Below are 25,387 nucleotides of genomic sequence, written 5' to 3' on the forward strand. Positions count from 1 at the left end.
CACATTCCATTTACTTACCATGACACATAAAGTATAACCACAGTAAAATGTCTTAAATTATTTACAGTCTAGGACGTTTTTGCAATCAATTTTTTTTTATATATTCCCTTTTATGTAATGGCTTCAACGCTAAACATTTGAATAAAAATATGCATTTTTAATGAAATGGACTGTCACATTATTACAGTTTTTCAATGCTAGGGCTCTAAAACATTCAAATATTCAAAACCATATTATTGTAAATTTTAAAATATATTAACATCAGATAAACCTAGTGTGAATGACAATCAGAAACATAAATTATGTTGACAACCGTTCATCAAAATGATAGATTGGCACAAGTATATAGTTATTGTTACTGTGGAATACACACCTCAACATTATCAATTTTATAATAAAAATACTTACAATTCAATTATTAAAAATGTGATTTTAAGCTCGTTATTTTAAGTAATTAATTTTTAATATTTAAAAGGATTAATTAGGGTTAAGTAATGCTTAATGTAGTGAGCTTATAGAGTTTATTTTCTTTTCTAGTTGCACTGAGTAAATTAACACTTAAAAAATATAGCCACTTTTGATTTTATCCAATTCCCCTACATCTAAAATTGAAACATATTTAACACAGTCATAGATGAGAAATGAAACCATTCCGATTAAAGATAAATGGGAAGTGGGGCTCATCTTGTAGTCTTTGAAGCACTAAACAAGCAGTAAATAAATGGATTCGCCGCTGAATTGAGAGGTGCCAGACTCTGGATAAGTGAAGCGACTGCTATATTCGTCTGGGTCTTGGGAATGTGTCCAAATACTTGAAGCAAGTCGAATACGATGTAAGGGCTCCAACATAATACAAACACTGTAAAGGAAATAAATCAGACATTATTATGTGTATGTTTTTATAAAACGTCATAGGTAAAAATAAGCAAACTTTTTAAAAATAACTAATAACAATAATTAATAACTAATAATAATAATAATTTTAAAACATTTTTAGAACAACCCTATGTAAAAAAGTACAAATATTTAAATGTGATGTAGTTCTACAAAGGAATAAGGCATAAGTTATTTTATAAGTTTGAATTTTCAGATTATACTTGGTCATGATATTTCTAAAATACATTTTACATTTTATAAAATAAATGTTGAATTAGAAGAAACAGAGATACTCGATGAAATATTCCTGATAAATTGGAATTAATAGTTTAATTGTAAAAAATAATTACCAAGAACAATTATGAAAGACAAAATGTACAAAACACAAAATGTAACTTTGGTCTAAAAAGAACATGGGTATGTAACTTCAAGGATATAAGCAGGGTGAGGCAAGGCTAACTCTTTTCACTTCAGAGAACGATGTGCAGGAAAGTTTTGAGATATTTCAATTAATTTTTTTTTTAATGTAAGCTCTTGGTTGAGATGAAAAAGTTCATGACACGAGCCGGATTCGAACCAACGACCTTCGGCTCAAAAGCCGCTACCCTAACCACTTGAGCTATCTTGTCAAATATTGAGTTTTTATAAATAAATAAATCAGACATTGTTATGTGAATGTTTTTATAAAATGTCATGGGTAACAATACACAAACTTTTTAAAAATAACTAATAATAATAATTTTTTGAACAACCCTATGTAAAAAAAGTACAAATATTTAAATGTGATGTAGTTCTACAAAGGAATGAGCCTAAGTTGTTTGTATTTTCAGATTATACTTGGTCATAATATTTCTAAAATACAGATTGCATTTTATAAAATAGATATTGAATTAGAAAAAACTGATATACTTGATGATTCCTGATAAATTGGAAGTAATAGTTTAATTGTAAAAAATAATTACCAAGGACAATTATGAAAGTCATTTTGACAGTTTTAACTTTGGCCTGAGGAATTATGCCCCTGGAGCTTGCTCTCCTTGTTTCGTCACATGCTTCTGAAAAACACACAAAAAACATTGCAAATATATAAAAAGTGATTATTTCTTCTTATAGAAACAGTAGTAGTGAGACTCACTTTGGCTATATTGTTTCCCTTTAGACCAGATTGTGAAAACTATGAAAGCATAACAAATCGATATGATGATTGCAGGTACAACAAAGACAGAAACTGCCACAAGGGTCATGTACAGCTGCCATTGCCAAGGTTCAGAAAAATCAATCCAACACTGGAGCCTTCCCTGTATCTGTCTTTCGTGGTACAGAACCCCAATTGGTATTGATAATATTACAGACATCATCCAGGCTGTTATGACTAAACCTTTTGCTCTTCTCCCTGGAAGGAAATTGCACAAAAAATATAATATTAATAACACATAAAAAAACCAGTATTTAAATTAATTAATATGAATATTGACTCTTCAAAGTTCTTAGAAAAACAGAGACAGTGTTGGCACAAATATTTAGAATTTATTTATTCTCTTTCTCCAAGTGCATTCTTTTTCAGAAGGACCAGTGGACAAATCATAATTACGTATAATCATTATACGTCTAGTGTAATTTTTTGGAAGGAGATTTACGACGGCTGAAGACAGTAATCCACCCTTAAGGGAGTCACGGGAGGAAGGAGGCCTGCCCATTAATAAACATTTATTCATCACCGGATTTAGCCAGCCACCTGACTACCCCATGACCATAAACAATTTCACCTTGTTTATTAAGGTCCCGAATTAATTTGGCCTTCGGTAAGTAAATTTACGACGAAATACAAGTTAATCCGAATAAGAAAAGCCCCCAGAAGAAAGACCGCCGTTTTTACTTTTACGAGTTGTTTTACATTTTGAATCATTCTCGCACTCGGGGGAGATTTAGTTGCTTTCGCTTTTATTACCACTACGATTTGAGATGCTTAGATATAAACGTAATGTTGGGAAAGTGGGGAATGGGCGTAAAAAAAACAAAAACAAAACAAAGATATCCCTATTTCAACTTTGGACTTCAGTTTCACTACTTACTCTACCAAGCCAGTAAGCAAATAAAGATAATTAAGTTTTGGAATTTTTTTTAAAATATCTATCAGATCCTTCGTTCAGGTCGATCAGTCTTTGAAGTATTGTTTGTTTACATGTGCTTTAGAAAAATTATCTTTTATTAAGTTACATGTTGGTCTGATCGAACACTTGATTACTTTACTCGGTTCGTCTACTATCGAGTTTCCGCTTAAAGCCATCTTCAACGAGGAATATTACATTAATTAATTCCTAAACGTTTTCCTTATATAATTATTGTCCAAAATATTTTTTTCTGATTAACGCCGTTTTATTTTTAATAAGGTACAATTTTTTATTAAGCGGGAAACACTGAGGGCGCTTTAAAGTAAGAGGTTGTTCTAAGTTTAAGCAAGTTCCCTTCTAAAAATACTAAAACGTTCAGCAAGGCTGACAATCAAATTCGTTTCAAAAATAATTCACATTGTGTTGTATTGAAAGTTTACCGTTTACAAAGATTGGGTACATTAGCCGTTTTTTAAAAAACATTCCTGTTTGTGATTTGTTTGAAAGTGACAAGTTAATCTAAAATCGTGTGTATGGGGGTGCAGACGAAAAATCGAATCTATTTTTTTTTACCAGATGCATTCAATTGACAGATTTAGAAGCAAAAATAGTTAAGGATATTCCTAGAAACAGTATATTATTAATAAAGAGTTACACGTTCTTTTAAATTGTTGCAAAAAGAGAAATAATAATAAGAATACAATAATTTTGAAATAATACTAGTTTGAATATATTTTTGGATTGTGTGTAAGAAAATGAATTCGTATGTTATAACTTATTTCACTAAAGTGCATAGGCACAAAATTTTTATTAAATTAATATACAACCGTTAAATAAATGTTACTGTACTAATTTGCTGGTATTACCACTTCTTAGGTTTTAATAAGAAAAAAATCGTATTGTAATTTTCACTTAGTTTTTAAACGATGTGACAAAATGTAACTTTGGTCTAAAAAGAACATGGATATGTAACTTCAAGGATATTAGCAGGGCGAGACAAGACTTTAAATATTTTCACTTCGGAGAACGATGTGCAGGAAGGTTTTGACGTATTTCAATTAATTATCCTTTTTATGTAAAGTCTTGATTGAGATGAAAAAGTTCGTGACACGAGCGGGATTCGAACTAACGACCTTCCGCTCAATATGCCGATCCTCTAATCACTTGAGCTGTCGTGTCAAATATAGAGTTTTTATAAGAATATGTAAGAAATACTGATATTGTCAATGACATTATTTCATTAATCCGTATATACATTTAATAGTCTCAATTGACTGTATTAATTATTTTAAATAAGTCTTCTTGTAATCTAAGGTCTTGGTTGAAACAAAAAAAGCAAGGGTTATGATTCTGTCACGATAGTGGTTAGAGCAGCGGCGTGTTAAACCGAAGGTCGTGGGTTCGAATCCCCCTCGTGACACTAACGTTTTCATCTCAACCAAGACCTTACATAAAAAGAATAATTAATTGAAATAATTAATATGGTCAATTACAGTACTAAACATAAATGGATTAATATGTAGTTTTGAAGTATGTTTTACTCTCGTTATTCAATACGAAGATTTTTTTATTCTATATACTAGATCGAAACATTGATTCAATAGCCTCTTGGTTGAGATAGGATCAAAATGGTTTGCTATTTGGTGGGCGTAGCCTGGGGTTGGAGGTCGTGTTGATACGTCTGTGGGCTGGTTGATGGTCGAGATTCATGTTGTCAACAAGGTTGAGGTAGGATCAAAACGGTTTGATATTTGGTGGGCGGAGCCTCAGGTTGGAGGTCACGTTGATACGTCTGTGGGCTGGTTGATGGTCGAGCATGTTACCGTCAAGGTTGAGGTGGGATCAAAACGGTTTGATATTTGGTGGGCGGAGCCTCAGGTTGGAGGTCATGTTGATACGTCTGTGGGCTGGTTGATGGTCGAGCATGTTACCGTCAAGGTTGAGGTGGGATCAAAACGGTTTGATATTTGGTGGGCGGAGCCTCAGGTTGGAGGTCGTGTTGATACGTTTGTGGGCTGGTTGATGGTCGAGATTCATGTTACCGTCAAGGTTGAGGTAGGATCAAAACGGTTTGATATTTGGTGAATGGAGTCTGAGGTAGGAGGTCATGTTGATACGTCTGTGGGAAGTTGACATAAATTTTTATGAACGTGGTTTTGGAGTTGTACCAACCTCCGTTTGTTTCCGTCCATATTTGTAGATTGCCATTTACTTTCTTTGTTGTAATCATTTTATTTTTTTAATGATTAAGTTTCTGATTATCGTTACGACTAGTATACCAAATATACCAATTAGGGTTGAATCTTTTTGAAAAATTGAAAGAATTCCCAGAGTTGTGGCGGATCAAATCGGAAGCTTTTAAAGACCGGTTTTGAAAAATGCATGGCAAATACTTTATTTATATACTGATTTGGCCCTGTTTTGATTCTACACAATTAAAAAAGTAGAAAACTTTTGCCTGGTTTCTTTTTCATTCGATGTAGGATTTCTTGAAATAATTGGTTTCTTGAAATTTGTGTAGTTACAATTAAAAACATCAACGAATGTAATTCATTTTTTGCAAATAATCCAATAAAAAGTAACTACCAAAATCGCACTATTCGTCGTATGAACAAGATCACAATGATGTTTTTCCACTTGGTTGACAATATCTCGTTTCGTCTTTGGCGAAGTTGATCAATTTCGGCTGACAAGAACGTTCGCAACCAAGTTGATCGTCTCTAAGCCCCTTAACAATAAATGGCTACAAATTTAACACAATTAAAAAGTCATTCAAAGAATTAATTTGGGACGTCTCAAGGCACGATTTCACTGTTCTCTACTTTTAAAAGGATATTACGTGGATAAGAACAGTTTACCAGTGTGGAAGTTTGCCATTTCCCGGGCAAAGAGGGCGATTTCCTGTGCACCCCGATTTTCATTGATCTCACAATCGGTTAATAATTTCACCCAGAACGGATTCCCTACTTTAACCGGAATCGATTCTTATAATACGTACTATCCAATAATTTATTATAAAAATTTTCTATGTGGTATTCATATTCATTTTTGTGTAAAAAAGAAACAATAAATTTAATACTGCAACTTCAAGGGAATTTTTTTCCAACTATTTTCTAACTTGTGTAAAAAGTCAAAACCATTGTTATTTATATGTGAGGATTAGATTATTCAAATGTTATGCTGAGAAATGCAAATCAGGGTCCATGTACAGCAGATTCCATTTAGCATCGAATTATGATCAAACTCCCTTTTAATGCCAGCTGTTGTAAACTTAGCAAGAGACTAAGTCAACCTTAGTTAATAATCAGAAACGCTTGTGCTTTTCAAATTGCTATGCTGTTATTACATTTATACAGTTTCATTGACATGTTTTTTGTTAGTAAAATTGTTAGAACTATCTCTTAACCCGAAAAGACTTGGTAAGTTAGACGGAAGTTGTTTAGTAATAAAGATTAGCTGCAAGTCTTTTCGATTCATAGCTCAAGCAAGTGCGAGAATAAATAAATGTAGAACAACATCATCACGTTCAACTTTGCATTGGAGAACTAGTTTGCAACAAGTGCTAGAAATCCCTAGAGCCAAGGGATGATTTTCGAGTCGTGAGTGCAGATACAACTGTAATATTATTATAAAGTCTCGTCTTTCTTTGATTCTGACGAACAAGGATAATAAAATGTAATCCGTAAAGTAAATTGCGCTCTGGAGAACAAATTTTTTATTGATGACAGTTGACAAAATTAGCGAAACTAATATGTAAAATGATTTATTCTTTTGCCAAACTAATTGGGAACAAACGTCTAAATTTTACTGTTTCTCGATATGATAATTTTATTTCTTCTTCTTTTTTTTGTGATCCTTCTACTTTTTGGGCAATTTGCTGTTTTTCATTTAAGTTTTATGAACATTTTGTTGAAATAAAGTTAAAAATGATTTTGAAAGGTTAAAAAATAAAATTAATGACTTGAAAATCGTGTTTTTGTAAAAGGAAAAAACACTTTCAAATGTTGCGTTACTACGCTTTTGATTAATATGCTTTTTACTTGTAAGAAAAACAGGAAATAATAAAAATATGGGTTAATAAGAATAAGTTCTTTCTAAAAATATTTTTTTAAAAATTCTCTGTCTAATATAACAGATCCCTCTGAATATAGCAATTTCATTGGAAATATCGAGGGTTCAATTTGTAAAAAAATTTTAAAAACATTTTTAGAAAAAATAAATACGACCAAGTTACAAATTACGTTCATTCAAAAAGTTAAAACTACGGTCTGTAATTTTTAAAACCTTTGAAAATGATGTTCGGTTTAATGGGGGATCGACTTTGTGCAGTGAGTGAGTAATCACGTTACTCTTAATATTTCCGTTTTGTTATTATTAGAACAGATCTCTCTGTTTATTGTTCTACCCCTCTTTTTTTCTTGGTGTCTTTCTTTCCTTACTCCTTNTTGCCATCTCGTCGTCTTTCATTCTCTCTTCTCTGTCTCACTTTTTTGTCCCTGTTTTTCGTTTCGCTCTCTTTTCATTTATAATCTCGTTCGTCCACCACTTCTCCCTCTCCTTCTCACTTTCTCTCTTCTTTCGTTTTCTTTTTCTCGTTTCTTTCTCTTTCCATTTCCACCTTGAGTTATCCGTCTCTATCTGTCTGTCTGTCTGTCTGTCTGTCTGTCTCTCTCTCTCTCTCTCTCTCTCTCTCTCTCTCTCTCTCTCTTTAAGATATAAGAAAACTTGTTCCCAGGACATAATAAAGTTCTTTTTCATTCTTTCTTTGTCTCTCATTCTCTGCCCTTAAGAAAACGTGTTGCTAGGATATAATAAAGTTTCTCTCTCTTTCTTATTCTCTCAGCTTATCGTAATATAATTGAGTATATTTTCATGCAACTGTTTTTTTAAGTTAAAGTTTTTTATGAGTGTATGGCTATATACAGTGCATTTTTTATAATTATTATTGAGTTACATTTTTGACAAATGGAAATGATCATCTTTTTATTTTTACTGTATATATTGTCATTTTTTCTTTTATTACCGATTTTGTAGTACAGAGTATACAGATGTTTACTTAAGGTAAGTAAACCTGAAAACGTAAGCGGTAAAAGTAAGGAAACGTCGAGAAGATTCATCCTCTCTATCGAGGTTTTGAATGTCGGAAACCTCATCTCTCTCAACTCTTGACTTAATGGCCAGTCTGGGTCCTTCAAGTCCGCCCAGTTCAAAGATCGTTCCCCTTTCACGACACGTCGATTTTGTCAAGTTTTAATCAATCTTTTAGTCTACGACGCCGTCAAGGCAATTGGATTTCAACGAATCGGCCATCGTTCTTGTCCAACTTCGTTAATCGAATAGTTAACTACGAGGAAGACGACTGCTTTGTTTATTACGGTTAGGGTCGGGCTTAGTTTAAGTCATTTCTCGGAAAACTCTTAAAACAACGGTTGGAAGGATTGCGTTTATTAAAAGTTTCAGTTGGTTGAGATATACTTACATCATCCGATCTTTTGTACAATTTTCCGGCTTGACAATTAAAATACTCTCATTTAAATGATTCGAAGCAAAATACAATTTAGCAAATAAGAAAATGCAATTTAAAAAAGGTTTGTTTTTATATAAACTGTGCATTGCCACAAACAACTATTATGAGTTTGTCCTGCAACAATAAAGCTCTCGCTAAGACAAAAACAGTAATATATCAGAAAACAGAAGATTTATTTGAATTTATGGAGGGTTTGGTGCGTGTTACACCAAGCAAGTCGCCCCTCCGAAACTAGATTAAGGACCAACACCAAGTCAGTCATTATTTTATATATATTTATAGATTGTATGTTATGGTTACCAAGCTTGCACTTTATGTAAGCTACACGTGTACATTTTGAAAAAAACATACTTTGTAGCATCCGTACAACTTTTTGTATATTTTTTTAATTATAAGGTTCTGTCATAAGTATTTTCCAAAACAAACACATTAAATAAATAAATGTGTAGATTGATCCTTTTGTAACTTCAAATCATAGCATAATTTCATTATTAAATTCATAGTTTTATTGAAAACATTATGTCACGACAGACTACATCAAAAAGCAATTTTCTAGTTGCATCCCGCCATGCCTTTCTAGCGCTATACAATGTACGTAAATATATCGGAAAATATTAAAAACACAAAAGCCCTAGAAATTGTATCTATTTTGATTACACACAAATAATGTATCACTTAAAATTAAACTGTTATTTTCTAAATGCAAATAAACACACCCCTACATGGACGTGGTGAGTGCTAAAAATTATACAGGATGATTTTGCTTCTATTTCCCCTACACATTACAAAAGATTTGGAGCTAACTCTCTCCTGGATAAAGGGATAAGGACTTAACTTATTAAATATATATTACTTACTTAACTATTTAAATTCACTAATTTCGTGGTCCGCTTGACCAATTAAATCATTACAATTAATTAAGGTTTTTAGTTGAGATGAAAAAAAGTCAATGGCACGAGCGGGATTCGAACCAAGATCTTAGGCTAGATACGCCGCTGCTCTACCACTTGAGTTATCGTGACCTCGATCCACTCGGACATCAACTTCCTATCTCAACCCCACCTTATGAGTTTTCCCTCCTTTTTGCCATTTTTCAAATGTCGTGTAATCGGTTTGGATTCTCGACGACAATTGAAATGGCCACGGAGAGCTTTAGTGAAATGTAATTCATATTAATTCTTTAAATTCACTAATTTCGTGGTCCGCTTGACCAATTAAATCATTACAATTAATTAAGGTTTTTAGTTGAGATGAAAAAAATGGTAAATAATTAATTAGTCTAGCCATTTTTATTTAAATTGAATTTCAGTTAGGGCTGTATTGTAATGCCTGGATACTGCATACACTCACGAATAAAAATTACAAAGTTCAAAATCTATTTTCTTTTTGGCAAAATTAGTAATTAAATATATTTATCTATTATTTATTTAATTAAAAGTTAATTATACTCAACAGTGTGTCATCTCATAGTAATAAAAAAATGGGGAAGGATTCTATTACACACAATGATACAGCATGTTTGCAGAAATGAAAAAGTGCCAGGTGAATGAATTTCCCTTAAATATAAAAGTTTTATTTTTAGGCAAAAACATAATAATTATCATTAAATTCACTAATTTCGTGGTCCGTTTGACCACTTAATATATTACAATTAATGAAGGTTTTTTTTTAGTTAAGATAAAAAAAGTCAATGGCAGGAGCGGGATTCGAACCCACGATCTTCGGCTTGATACGCCGCTGCTCTACCACTTGAGCTATCCTCGATCCACTTGGACACTAACTTCCCATCTCAACCCCACCTTTTGAATTTTCCCTCCTTTTTGCCATTTTTCAAATGTCGTGTAAACGGATTGGATTATCGGCGACAAATGAAATGGCCACGGAGAACTTTAGTGAAGTGTACTTCATTTTAAATCATTAAATTCTCTAATTTCGTGGTCCGCTTGACCAATGTAATAATATATTACATTTAATTAAGGTTTTTTTAGTTAAGATAAAAATGCCATTGAAGAATGGCAAAAAGGAAGGAAAATTCAAAAGGTGGGGTTGAGATGGGAAGTTAATGTCCGAGTGGATCGAGGTCACGATAGCTCAAGTGGTAGAGCAGCGGCGTATCTAGCCGAAGATCGTGGGTTCGAATCCCGCTCGTGCCATTGACTTTTTTCATCTCAACTAATAACCTTAATTAATTGTAATTACTTAACTATTTTAAACAGCAAGGTCCTAGCATAAATGTGCATATGCAAGGCTTTACCACTCTGAATTCAATGTGCAAACGGTTTTTAAATAAGAGCAAACGTTATCAAGTTATTCGCAAATAGTTGTCTGTACAATATTTTGCCGTAAACGAAATAGTCTCCAACTTCTCTAACCAAGAACCAATTTATATATCATTTAAATTTATAGTAAATTAATTCGTTATGTACCAAAAAAATTTCGTAACAATTTTCCCTAATATCATCGATTATCAGGACGCCCTGGATGTAGCTCATTAATGCTGGGAACACACTTGCAACGTTTTGGTAGGGTGTGCACATCTATGCGACATCAAGCGCACGCCACGTAGTCACACAGAGTGCGACAAAAAAATCAGTATCTCAATCGCAACGTCTCTTTTGTTCTTAATGCATTATTTTGAGCAAAACCATGTAATAAATTGTTAGTTATATTTTACGAGCACAACTATGTAATAAATTGTTTGTTAAACTTAATTGTTTTAAATAATGCTATTCCGGTGTTTTGATAAATTTTCTTCCTAAGCATCATAATTAAATAATTATTCAGAAATCGTGAGATGCGGTCTGGTGTGATGTAGGTTTCAGAAAAACATTTTCTTTATCGTGCCAACGTTTCGATCTTTATTGAGATCATCTTCAGGGCCTGGGATTTACAAACATTTTCTACATTTAACAAATACATTTAGGATGTGGAAAAGTGAATTTATACAATGCAAAATATATTTTTTATTTTCAATCAAAGTATTTCTACTCACACTAAGTGTTTGTCTTCTTGCGTGTCGTGTTGAGAGTGCCAGTGAGATTTTGCTGTTTTATGTTTATATACGTTGGATTTTGAAGGGGTGGGGAAGGAAGTCGGTATAGAAAAGACATTTTTGTATAAGGCGTCGGCATCTTTGACGGGAAAAGAGCCGACGAAGGGAAACAATGTGTTGGTAATGGATTATATAGAAAGGGATAAATAGGAAAAGGAAAGCTCAGTTGGACAATTAGACTATGAAAAATATGTGTATGGAATGTAATGTGATGATATATGTATGTTATCTATATTGAATTTGATTAATGATATTGGCGTAGCTGCTACTGAGTTTACATGTATCTTTTCTGTAATTGATGCTGTGTTTATCTCTGTTGATATAAACCATTTCTAAGAAATTACATTTATGTTTGTTTTGTTCTGTATGTAATATTTTTGGATTTTTGAAGTCGAAACATTTCTAAGAAATTACGTTTATGTTTGTTTTGTTCTGTATGTAATATTTTTGGATTTTTGAAGTAGAAATTGTGTTGGTGTTCAAAATGGTGGGTAGCGAGTGCTGTAGGATTTTGCTTGGGTTTTTTGCAATCGTAGGTATGTTGCTTTACTCTCTTGTCCAGATATTGAGATGTAAGACCGAAGTAAGTTGCCGAACAGTTTAAACAGTTGATCTTGTAGATTACGTCAGATTTATTTGTTATTGGTGTGGGATCTTTAATTTTGGAAAAAAGGGTTCGGATTGTTTTATAATTTTTGAAAGCTATTTTGAAGTTATCGGACGAGAGAAATGTGTTTTTATTTATGTTTGTAAATCCCAGGCCCTGATGATGATCTCAATAAAGATCGAATCGTTGGCATGATAAAGAAAATGTTTTTATGAAACGCATCTCACGATTTCTGAATAATTATCGATTAACAGTCACTAATCACCACACATAATTAAATAATTTTTATAAAACCTTATGAATTTTTGATCTCCTTTAATTTGGTTTACATTTAAATAGGAATGTTGTAATTAAAATAACGACAAAATTACATATACTTAGTTTGAAATAAACTTCAAAAAAATATGAGTGTCCTGTTCTGAGGCTACTCGACGAAAACAGTTTAATTTGATGAGCAAAACCATGAAATAAATTGTTAGTTAAATTTTATGAGCAAAACCTTGTAATAAATTGGTACATTATTTAAATTCATTATATCAAAAAATGGTATTCTGGTATTTTGATCTATTTTCTACCAAACCTAATTAAAAAAAACTAATTAATTTTTGATCTCGGTTAATTTGATTTATATTAAAATAAGTATGTTGTAATTAATATAACGACAATAATACATGTAGTTTGAATAAAAATATGAGTGTCCGGTTCTTCGACTGTACTCCATGCTACCCGACGAAAATCTGGACAGTGGGGATCGCAGAGCGTCGGGTAGGTTAGCGTGGCATAGCATCGGGTAGATGTGCACGGGGGTAATGCAACCTTATGGAAAATCGGAGTTTGGATTTGCGTCGGGTAGCATCGGGTAAGTGTGTTTCTGGCCTTACTTTTGGGAGGAGACATAATTAGGTATCCTACGAGAAGGAAGGCCAACACATTTTAGGGACTTGAAGACAAAAACATTTTATAAGAAATTACTGAAATTGAAAGTGCGAGTTGTGACGCGGAAAAGAATTAAGAATTACCGAAATTATCAGCAGAGTTACCAACCACCAATTAAAAATATCGGTTAACTTTGTTGACACATGCCGCTAGTAGGTGCTCTTAACAGTAACTAGTCAATTTCCTGTTTGATGAAAAAGGTAAGTTTCGAACGGTAAATAACAATTCAATATTACTTGACCACTCGACGAAAAATGTATTTGATTATATGTTCCGATAGTACAAAAAGTATTCGATACAGTACTTGTGTCGAATGACTATATTCGATACCAAAATTACTCGGTATCGAAAGAAAATACTCGATACTTTACTCATATCGATTGGTATCGCACGTCACTACCTCCAAACTTTTTGATGCAGATTTGCATTATCCTACTACCTTGTTCCTCATTAAATGCTTCCACATAACTTAAACCGTCACGAACTTTTTTAAGTTTACTACGTTCCCTATTTTTCTGTTTATTGTCGTACATATTCTTATTGGCGAAAGTGAATGAAGGCCGCCATTATCTTTCGTATCTGACCTACAAATGACGAAAATCTGGACAGTGGGGATCGCAGAGCGTCGGGTAGATGTGCACGGGGGTAATACAATCTTATGGAAAATTGGACTTTGGATTTGCGCCGGGTAGCATCGCATAGCTGCATCGAGTTAGTGTGTTCCCGGCTTAAAGCGCGATTCAGCCTGATGTCGGTTCACTTTCTCTAACAAAAAAATCATCTCGACTTTTTCTTGTACATTTTTGACATTGTAACGATAAGTCGAAGACGTAAAACGTAATCTTTAATGTGATGACTTATAAGATAAGTGTTAACTATCTATTAAAACATTTCAATCTTTTTTGGGATTATTCAAAAGCTTCAATCGTCAACAAGTTAATTTTATTTACGTTTTGTCTGTTAAACATCGATTCATTTATATTTGGATTTCTGGACCAAAATAGAGACAACAAACATAAGTTAACATGTTTCGGGATTTTTCCCAAATACGTTCCAATAAAAAAGCTTAGGTGGAACAAAAGTTAAATTCATTGGATGAAACATTGGAACATGCCTTTAAAGCTGACTGATTCGTCTGGACCTTTTCACAGCTGTTTCTAACTAACCCAGATCCTAAATGGACACAGCAAGATGGAAACTTATCTACACAAGTGCAAAATAATTTCAACCCAGGCATGTTTATGTGAGCAAAATTCGGCTCCCGGTGTGTTGATTCAAGGTACCCGATTGCCTCCAGAAACCCTTCTATGGCCAGATAATTGTCGACGCAGAAATGAACTGAATTCTTATTATTCTTATTCTATATTATTATATTCTTGTTGATTTTCTTAATGCTTTATTAATCCTTGTACTTGTAGATATTTAAATAGGACAAATCCAATGTTCAGTTTAGGTTTAATAGTTTAATCAAAATTAATTCGCCTTAATCAAAACATTTTCAAGTTTGCACTATCCTGTCAACTTTTCACAGCATGCTTTCCTTTTTGAAAAAATTGACATTGCTATGTAATTTGTGTAATTTAAAAAAGCCGTGACTTATAATTGACAAAACGAAAATTTACGTCAGGTTTAGCATTTTATTTTATTTACATATGTGTAAAACATCGGCACTAACAGATATTTTTTAGGGTTTTTAAATTTAAATAGCTGAACACTTCCTCTTGCTTGATTCACAACAATGCAAAAGCATAAATAAGGAGAAGCAAAGAAAGAGAAAAAGGAAAAGCGGGAGTGCAAGAGGACAGGGAAGATAAAAGTAAGAAAAGAATGAAAAAGGAAATTAAGAAAAAACAGAAAAAGGGGTAAAGAGAAGAGAGAAGAAAGACGAGGGAATAGACAAGCTAGGAGGAATAGAGAAAGGGAAAACGAAAAGCGAGTAGTGAAAAGAGAGAGAGAGAGAGAGAGAGAGAGAGAGAGAGAGAGAGAGAGAGAGAGTGAGAGAAGGAGAAGAATGCGACATATTGAATGTGAAAATATAATGCTTACATTATATATTTTGTTAAGAAAGTAAAAGCTTGGATGGAATTAGTAAAGCAATTCCAAGATATGCTTTTCTTTATGATTTTGTTGTTAATTAACCTACTATATTTAATATATTTGATCGATTATATAGTGCTTTATCAATTTTTACTAGTCACGTATGGTACCTAGATTTTATTTGTCCATTGTGGTTATCGTTTAGTTGGAAGAAAGAACACCAGACTTTTTCTGAATTGCGACATTGTAATTTGCTATAACAGCCCCCTTCCAACTGTGTCTGTGTTTAACTGCTTGGGTTTTTACCACAGCCAGCGTATGATATTAATTATGATCACCCAGGAGGAAACAACGTATTATATATTTAAAAAAAACTGAATCAAAGAACACGTTTCCAACTTTTAAAACAAAGAGGGCTGTACTGCCGTAATGGGTAACAACATTATATATATATATAAAAAAAACACCAAATACTTACAGGAACCAGAGAAGTTCATTGGATATTTAATGGCATAATAACGATCTATACTCAGTGCCACTAAAACGTACGTTGATGAATAAGTGACCACTGCCTGCGAACAAAAAAAAAAGGAATCATGTTAATAAATTCTTAATTTATATAAACTTTTCAATTTTCAACGTTTCTATTTCTTGTATTGAAGCACTGACATTACACAAACTTAGAAAGTTAAAAAAATGTCTCTCTCTTCTTTCCCTACTCGTGTCTGGGAACTTTTGTTGTCATGAATACAAATCAAGTTGAACACATCAATATTCTTCCGCCTTCATTGTTTGACAACCTTTCAAATAGTTACACTTGTTTTGAAAGGTATCAAAAAACTAGAACAAGGAATTTGTAAACTAAATTCGAATATATAAATTATTTATAATTATATTTTTATTATTGGTTAATTTGATTCACTTCGTTACCAAAGTGAAAAAGTATTGGGTTTTTGACCTGTACTTATTAGTTTTTTAACATTCTGATGTTGACCATTCTTTCATTAATAAACTTGTTTTTGGTTTATGCTAGTTTAAATTATTATTTTATATTATTTTTTAAGGGTTTTCTGGCATTTTTTAATTAAACTTTGAATATTATTTTGTATATTTTGAGATTTTGAAGATTTTTCCTAATAATTTAAATTTACATTAAAAACTATAAACAATTAAATACATGTAACCTATTAACCACAATCTATTTATTTGTAAAATTTGTAAATTAATTGTTCCATGTATTTAATTGTTTATAGTTTTTATTGAAAATTTTTATATTATTATTAATAATGTTAAAAAATATTGATAATTTAAAAGAAAATGCTAGAAAAAAATAGTATTTCGGTCGTTGCCGATCATCCATCCTTGTCTGCTAATCCTCACTACGCTGGTGTCAGACGCGTGTCCACATTTTACCATCTTCAGTGTCATGGCTGTGTTATTTCTGTCAAGTCTGTTTTATTAGGTAGTGAGGGGTGGAATATATGTGTTGGCTGTTATATTTATTTATCCATGCTTTTGGTGGATACATTATATTTTTTTATTGTTCCGGTCGGATTTCGTCCGTCGGTCTTTTTTTTTAAATTGTTGAGATTTGAATAGTGTAATTGTTATATGTAAATTGTTGTTAATTTATGTGTTTATGAGTTTTTAACTTTTGCATGATTGATGTTGATATTGCCTGTTGGTCTGTGAGTCGGAAACACATGCTAAGTTTCGTGAACTGAGTTCTTCACTGAAGATGGCGCAAAGCTGGAACGCGTTTGAGTTGAAACCCACGAGTGTAAACAGAACCAGTAACTTCAAGGTTCAACAGACTTTCATTCCCTGGTCTTTTTTCGTCCTTTTTGTACGTCGTTTACCAGTTTCATGTAAGCCTGTTAATTTCAATATAACAATATGATATGTTTGTGTATTTTTAAGTTTTCAATTATGTTCATTTTTCGTCACTTTTATGCGTCGTGTAGTAGCTTTATGCTTATCTAAAATTTACAGAAAAGGAAGGTTTTAGCAAGGGTTAAGATAAGTTTTTGGTTCAGTGGGAAGGGGGTCAATGGGATAAAGGTCCTTAAAAAACCATCGCAGAGTCCAATAGCAGAACCACAAAACCCAGGACATGATGGGACTAGAATGATAATCGGACTGCTGAATCATTCTGCAGACTCCGGAGGCATATGCATGCAACATGGTGCACCAGAAACAAGCCTGAGCAGATAATTACAGGAAGAAAAAGAAACAAAGGAACATCCTCTATTAATACATACGCAGGCCGACATTCAAACAAGTGTATCTTTAAAAAAACTGTAAATTCAACGAAGGGTCTAGACAATGCTGGAAACTGCACAATAGACGAATATTAGTCACGGTGCGCAAGGTAAAGAGCCCGCCGCCATTTAACGTTAATCTTAACCTTAAGATTTTAGCATTTGATTTACAAAACAGACAACCTTAAGAGTTTTTACAAAAATTAATAAATAAAACTCTTTATTGGATGATCGTCAACTAACATTTAAATAAACATACATAAAATAAATAATACTTCATACAATAAAAGACGAAAGGGGGCGTCGGTGGCCGCAACGGTTAGGCGTTGACACGGCGCTCATCACAGTAAGGTAAAGGTACCGGGTTCGAATCCAGCGGCCCCGCATTCGAACCCGACATACTTGCGTTTTTTTTTTCAAAAGCACCGGCACCTGCTGTAGAACGTTTAAATATCCAAAGAGTATATGTCATGGAATAATCAATTTTGACGATCTTTGATAGATTTTTTTAGACGCGAATAGTGATACATAAATATAGTATTTGCCAAACCACATTTCATTGCAGCAGAGCAAAAATGAAACGCCAATTTCTAAAAACCTTCAATGTATTTATTTACTTTAAAATGATCAATTTACATGATCAATTTAACCAAATCTGTTAAAAAAATTTTAAAATTGTCGAATTTTTACGATTTAGCTTAAGAGAAAACCTATAAAATATTTTGTTCACGTATTTGAACACGGCAATCTCAAGATCAAAGTTGAACTTTTTTAATATTACGGTGCTCTTCAAGCTACTTTATACTAGGTTATCAAGTTTGGCGTGTATCGTTTAGCTTTTGTATTTGTTTGAAAACTGTTTTTCATTCCAGTTTTATTTTTTTAAATAATATTTACTTAATTTTGTAATAACAATATTTTAAATCAAGAGTGTTGGTTATTTACTTGGCCCATGGTCGTGGCCCGAAATGCATGAGCGATTGAAATACATTGCAAAAAATAAATAAATGGTGTTGTCAGTGTTTGAAATATCCCACTTTTAATTCAGGTTGATAACGTAATGTTCAACTTGTAAAAATGTAACAGAATTTCTGTCTTATAATGTCACAAACTTTACATGAAACCTTTACCTACTTTTTTCTCTCAAACGTTTCATTTGTAAACCCTTTTGCAAAAGGTGATGAATGAATGGTTCATCTTTTATTTTGTGAACGGGAGTGAATTTATTGTACAAATAATTGGATAAATAACAAAATGTGAGGAGAAAAAATGTTCTTTGTTCTTGTTAAATGTAATTTTTCATCAACCTACCTAAAATTCATTAAACCAATAAACAAAAAATAACGTTAATAGAATTATGCACGTAAAAAATATATATAAAAACAGCATTTGGATTATCTAGGGAAAATAGTTTTATCGGGATAGATAAATCACGGAATACTGATAACAAAGGGCATTTCTCCTTTGTCCAACTCCCCTTCCTGCTATATATTTCTCATTTAAATATACTGTGCATATGCGACGCCCCTGTGGGTCCATTAGTGTGCCTTGTGGAGTATTAAACATTAAGAAAAAATTCAAATGTTTCGAAAGTGGAAGCTTGATTTCAAATTTTAAAATTGACAAAAAGAGCATATTTTCCTCTCAATATATAAGCAGCGCGTTGAACTGATTGTTGTTGTTCTGAGGATATTCGTTCCTTTTATGTATTTCCTTTCCTTGTGTGGTTATTTGTGATAGTTGTACTATTGTAATGTGCATTATTAAGACGCTTTTCTGTATAAAGTCAAACTCTTTTTATGTATTGTATATATAAAAATAGCACATTGTCCGCATAAATAGTAGCATTGTCCGAATCATCTCGTTTCATTTAAAAATTAAAGCTATTTGAAGTGAATATTTAAAATCTTATTTGAAAAATTCATAAAACATTATATTGTGCCTAGAACAAATATTTTTGCCTTATATTTCATAATAATATTTTTACTCCAATTAATTTATTCTTTTTATCGAAGGTTTTTGGTTGAGATGAAAAATTAGTGTCACGAGCGGGATTTGAACGCACGACCTTAAGCTAATACGCCGCTGCTCTCACCACTTGAGAAAAATCATAAAATATTATCTTTCAATTAATTAAGGTTTTTAGTTGAGATAAAAAAGTCAGGTCACGAACGGGGTTCGAACCCACGATCTTCGGCTAGATACGCCGCTGCTCTACCACTTGAGCTATCGTAATCTCGATCCACTCTGATACTAACTTCCCATCCCAGCTCCACCTTTTGAATTTTGAAAAATGGCAAAAAGGAGGAAAATTCAAAACGTGGGGTTGAGATGGGAAGTTAGTGTCCGAGTGGATCGAGGTCACGATAGCTCAAGTGGTAGAGCAGCGGCGTATCTAGCGGAAGATCGTGGGTTCGAATCCCGCTCGTGACACTGACTTTTTTATCTCAACTATAAACCTTAATTAATTGAAAGATATCAATTAGTCAAGCGGACCACGAAAACTAGTGAATTTAATAAAATATTATATTGTGCCTAGAACCAACGTTTTACCTTATATTTCATAATAATATTTTTACTACAATTAAATTAGTCTTTTTAACTAAGGTTTTTGGATGAGATGAAAAATTAGTGTTACGAGCGGATTCGAACCCAAGACCTTCAGCTAATACGCCGCCGCTCTAACCACTTGAGCTATCGTGACTTCGATCCACTCGGAATTGGTGTTCGAGGGGATCGAAGTCACGATAGCTCAAGTGGTTAGAGCAGCGGCGTATTTAGCTGAAGGTCGTGGGTTCGAATCTTTCTCGTAACACTAATTTTTCATCTTAATCAAAAACCTTGATAAAAATAATAATTAATTGGAATAATTAATTTGGTCAATTATGACCACTAATCAAATATGGAATATTTTTACTACTACTAATTACTGATTAAATATGTGATATTAGATCATTTTAGAGGGTAAGTTTTAATAAAATATTATATGATTTTATATTAATATAAACATATTTGTTGGCTCCATACATAAATTGTTTTTCTGGCCATTTTCGCGTCATCCGTTTCGTGTTAGACGTCAGTGCGAATGGGGTAGGGGTTAGCAGAGTTAAGAATTCTACCTTAAAAACAATTAATACAATAATATTTGATATAACAAGGACAATAATACAGAATTTAGGTTGAAAAAAAAAATCGTGGAAGTATTCTAAAACAAATGACTTTTGGAATTTCTAAAAATAAATCCGTTCTTTAATACTTAGAATGTGTAATCTCGCAATAATGCTACATAATTAATGCTTAAAAAAAGAAAAACGCTCAATCTGAACTTTAAAAAAAGTTTATTCACAGTAGGAATGGAAGTAATGGGTAATATTCATTTCAAAACGTAGTAGAAAAAACAGAAAAACATCTTAATATGAAAATGAGGAACATTGCCAAGAATACAATTTGTAGAAAGTGAAGCGTGAATGTTTGTTTTCATTATATTGTTAGACGTGTCATTTTAGTAAACAAATTAAATTCTTGTATTTACTAAAATCAAGTCTCGGTTTATACAAACAAGGTGGATATGTCCATAGGATTTCATAGCTTTTCTGTATGCTCTGTTCGTAATCAGTTTCAAAGAAATATAACTAAAACGTGTACACTGTGGTATATGTTTGGTGGTTCAATTAAACGGAAAATTTAGCGAAACCCGTTTCTTTCATTAGGAAAATTGGACTGTTTAATTACACTAGCCTTTTCTGTAATTTGGTGCAATTCTTATCCTTGGGGGCACGTCTAATTTCGAAAGTGGGGTACTATTCTTTTGTGAGCCGCTTGTTAAAAATTCTTCATTTTTATCTTTATTTTAAAAGCAAAATTAGCAAAACTTTACCTAATGTATCGTGAAACTAAATATTTTAATCTCAACATCCCTTAATAACAATTATTTATAACAGTGAGCCTGAGGTTTGTTTTAAATTTCATTAGAAGCTTAAATAGCAGTACAATATTATTTTGACTAACGAAATTTATTTGATTTTTTTATTGAAAGATTTTTATTTGTTTCCTGAGGGATGATGAACGTATAATTTGGTCGTTACCGATCAATCTGATCTGTATTGATCCGTCAAGGTTTTCAACATTTCGCCATCTTCAGTAGTGCTGGTGATATGTGTGAAGTTGAGTATCTTTGATAATGTGGGCTAGGGTGCGGGTGTCTTTGTCTTTAGAGGCCTTGTCTTTGTTTTTTAAGTGCTTTTGTTGGATTAATTTTTTTGTTGATTAAAAAATATTGTTCCAGTAGGAACTGTGAAGTGAAGTGCAACCACACAAACCACTTACATTACCCTTTCCGCGACTTCGTGCCATCCGCTGACAGACTCTTAAGGTCGGGTGCTGTACTGAAGACGGCAATCCACCTGTTTACCCTGTAAAGTACGTAGCAAATACTGACCGGGATAGGTGGAACTTCAGCTGGAGAAACCCCCTGTGAGCTTGCGATCCGCAGGAACCACCAGTTACCCATAGAACCATTGAAGCCAATAATGGGGACCCTCTTCCCTCAACTGAATTTATACATTTAGAGAAGGATATACCTGGGTAAATAGAATCGGCCTGGGGTGAAAGCGCTACCGGAAGAGTTTAGCGTTACAGCCCAAAGATTGAGAGGTTGGCTTTCCGGGAGGGGTTGTCGCTGCCTGATTCGACTTCTCTGAATATTCGTCCTCTTACAACCACTCAGAAGGTCGTAGGGTATTAAATTTTCCTATCTTGTCATTGTCGACTAATAATTTCCACATCCCATCTTCTTGACTTACTGTTGTCTGCGCAGCACAGCAGTAGAGGATCCAGATGCAGGGCCTCGAATGCTGAATGTAACCATGTATAGTTCTGACCGCTAGACCATGTATCGCGATCTATTCCTTGTCCTCGGGTAGAAATTCCTGAGTGTTTGTAAATCTAAAAGCTCCGTCTAAGAATGTTACACCTAGTACTGAAAGTATTGAATAGTATACTTCTGTTGATGGAGGCTGGACCATCGCTTATGAGAACCGATATGCTGTCTGCTCAGGTGCGTCTGATGCGTCGACTACACTTGGTCGCACGGTTGCGAGTTATTGGCGACCTAGAAATCATGTAGTTTGTGGAGGGTCAGGGTATGTATTTGCACATAGATGATCAATATGATATGATGATATCATATATAGATGATCAATATGGTATGATGATATTACATATAGATGATCAATATGATATATGATCACATAGATGATCAGGGTATGTATTTGCTACCAGTCGCCACATAGATGATCATCATAAATGATCTGCCCTGAGCACGCCCACTCGGACTGTAGCAGAGAGTAAAGTATTTATATCCTCCATCTACTAACATGTGACTGTCCATTAAATTTCTGTCTTGTGAAACTGGAAATTTCAGAATTTGAAAACCAGAGGAAACACAAGATTTGGGGATTGTATAATGCTCTCAGTATGTCTGGCCCAATAAGTCTCGAAACGTATTAGCTAAGCTAAACAGTTTTTAATTTAATATCATATTTTTAAAGCCAGCCAACATTTCTTTGTAATTAATTCGGATATATTGGGCTATCGGGTCTTCTCCAGCGGGGTAGAAAGGTTCAATTGAACACCCATGCAAGACGTAAATTTGTTGCTTAACACGGAGAGAATTATTGGAAAGGGGCAGTCATCAGTGGTGCGGGAGCCTAATGTGTTTCCGTGTGCGCGTTCTGGGTTCTTTCTTTCTTCCACTACTGCTAACCTCAAGTACAAACTTCATATGACAATATTTGCAATGGAAATTGATCTTGTCCCCTACTTTTTAACCTGTAATTACAAAACTGTAACTACAGTAATAATGAGTAAAATATAATTAAAATTATTCTACTCAAAGAAAAATTCTATAGTCATAAAAATTACCGCTACTTTGTCATTTTATTTAATTATTTTTTTGGTTTGGTTGTTAATTTATTTACTTTAGTTATCTGGTGGTTTGTTTGCACAGGGACAGTTGCGAGTTTACGTTTTTCTTATATACAAGTTTGTTTTCTTCAATTGAAATAAAACGATGCTGGCACGACATAAAATGAAAAAACGTAACACTATTCAACATTTACGATCTGTTTGCTCCGCGCATTTTATAAAGAGAAAATTTTCCTTGTTGTTAAGCAGTTTTTGTAATGTTTATTTATTTTAAATAAACAAAATGTTTATATTAATTACTTATATAATTTAAGTCATACTAAATTAGTGATTTATTCGAGACGTTATCGATCTTGCCGTTTTGCTCTTTCGTTTTCCCCACTCGCGTTTGTTCAAAAGAGAAAAGAAGTTCATTACAACGTTCCTGATAAATAGCTCGGAAAATAATTAAAAACCAGCACCTGGTCTTTTCGTTGGGGGTGTTTCTCAGATGATTTTTTTTCTGACGTTTTTATCAATAAAGGAAAGGCCAGTGATCTCGCGGATATTTCGCCCCAACAAAGCTTAATTACAATATCTATATATAGTAGTTGCACATAATTTAAATCCACGCAGTACATTTTTTCGTTGTAGAAAACGTGATATCTTGTCATTTTTTTATTGTTATGCTAAACAAGATGAAAAATCTTGATGCATTTGTCATTTTATTCGTTGTGAGTATCCATGTATCAACCTTCGATGATAATTCTTTTGAGCTTGCCTTTACATTTTATTTTAAAATGTATTTTCTTTCAAAATAAAAATAATTAGCTCATTTTTCTCTAATGTTTCAAACCCAATGTTATTGTAATAGTTATTAATCTTATATTATTGATATAAAGATAAAATATTGAATTATAATTTGGTTTTATGTGTTGTTGATTCAGAAATAATGGCTTGCTCTTGCGACAGTTTTAATTCAACGCTTAGCTTATTTTACAGCACTAACTTTCTTCATTACTTGTGATAGATGACCTTAATTTTAAATGTTGTTTTGTAAGTAGACTCATTACCTCTTCTTATATTCACAATTTTTATGTTGTAAGATTAAGAATCAGAGAAACAAGAACCGGTTGGTGTCATATTTTATTAAAAGTAGTAATCTATTTTCATATATTTTGTTTGCTAATTGACTTTTAGATGATTTCCGATAATTGAATTGTTTATCGTTCTGCAGTACGTTGTATTTCGCTCGTTACTCGCAGCTGGTATGTCACATTTATTTCATATTGCATGCTAACAGACGGAACGTATCATATAAATGGGCTATTTGTTACCCATTGTTAATGATTACACTAGCCTTAGTTGTACTTGGTAACACGTTATAGCTTGTTCGTATCCGATCATTTTGGCATGACTGTCCATGTTGTTTTCATCTGACATGTTTCGGCCTTTTGCCATCATCGGGTGAGTTTATTACTTGCTGGCTTAGTAGGGTCCCTTTTATATGTCGTAAAGTCGTTGTGTTAGTCGGTTCTTTTCCTTTTTAATGTTAGTAACGCTTTAAATGGAGGAAATTATGTGTTTGAGTGGATTTTACAAGTTGAGTGTTATGTGTTGGTCATGTCCATGTTTTGAGTATGTACGCAATTTTTTTGTTCTTGTTTTTGGCAATTTTGGAATCTTAAGCAGGTCTGCATTGTGGTGGTTTTATGTAAGGTGAGTTGTGTAATATAATTTACCTCATTATATGCTCTTTTAATATGTTATATGTTTTTTATGGTTCTTCCTGTCTGCCCGACGCATTTTTCCCCCTGTTATTTTATATATGCTGTGCTTTGTGGATGGAATTTTCCATTTACGTTTGTTGTATTTCTTGTATGATTCGCTCTCATCTTTCATACGAGATTTTCCATTGTTGTACGTCGAATAAACGAGCAATGAGACGTCGATCACTAGAATCACGGAGCTTTTTGGAAAAATACCGCGATACGACTAGAAAAACCGACGAGACCTTCTCCTGGACCCTGTTGTACATTCTTCAAGCTGGAGATGGTTGGTTCAACTGCTAGGTTG

At 33.1% G+C, this 25,387-nt stretch overlaps 1 protein-coding gene across 1 annotated transcript; it reads right to left on the minus strand.

Moving 5' to 3' along the window:
• Positions 1–491: 491 nt before the first annotated feature.
• Positions 492–15,712, minus strand: LOC106666691 (cardioacceleratory peptide receptor-like). Its single transcript, XM_024227576.1, has 4 exons — positions 15,625–15,712; positions 2,012–2,269; positions 1,839–1,931; positions 492–859 (listed from the first exon to the last, which is right to left on the minus strand). The coding sequence occupies exons 1-4, from the start codon at positions 15,641–15,643 to the stop codon at positions 681–683; spliced, it is 549 nt and encodes a 182-aa protein (XP_024083344.1). The 5' UTR covers positions 15,644–15,712; the 3' UTR covers positions 492–680.
• Between the last annotated feature and the right edge of the window lie 9,675 nt (positions 15,713–25,387).

The sequence above is a fragment of the Cimex lectularius genome, unplaced genomic scaffold (genome assembly GCF_000648675.2).
Source record: "Cimex lectularius strain Harlan isolate CLEC.00 unplaced genomic scaffold, Clec_2.1 scaffold223, whole genome shotgun sequence".
NCBI classification, from domain to species: domain Eukaryota; kingdom Metazoa; phylum Arthropoda; class Insecta; order Hemiptera; family Cimicidae; genus Cimex; species Cimex lectularius.

Coding starts and splice junctions, on each gene's coding strand:
- LOC106666691 (XM_024227576.1), bottom strand. Junction 1,932..2,011: donor AGGGAAACAATATAGCCAAA/GTGAGTCTCACT, acceptor TGTGTTTTTCAG/AAGCATGTGACGAAACAAGG. Junction 860..1,838: donor GACTTTCATAATTGTCCTTG/GTAATTATTTTT, acceptor TTTCCTTTACAG/TGTTTGTATTATGTTGGAGC.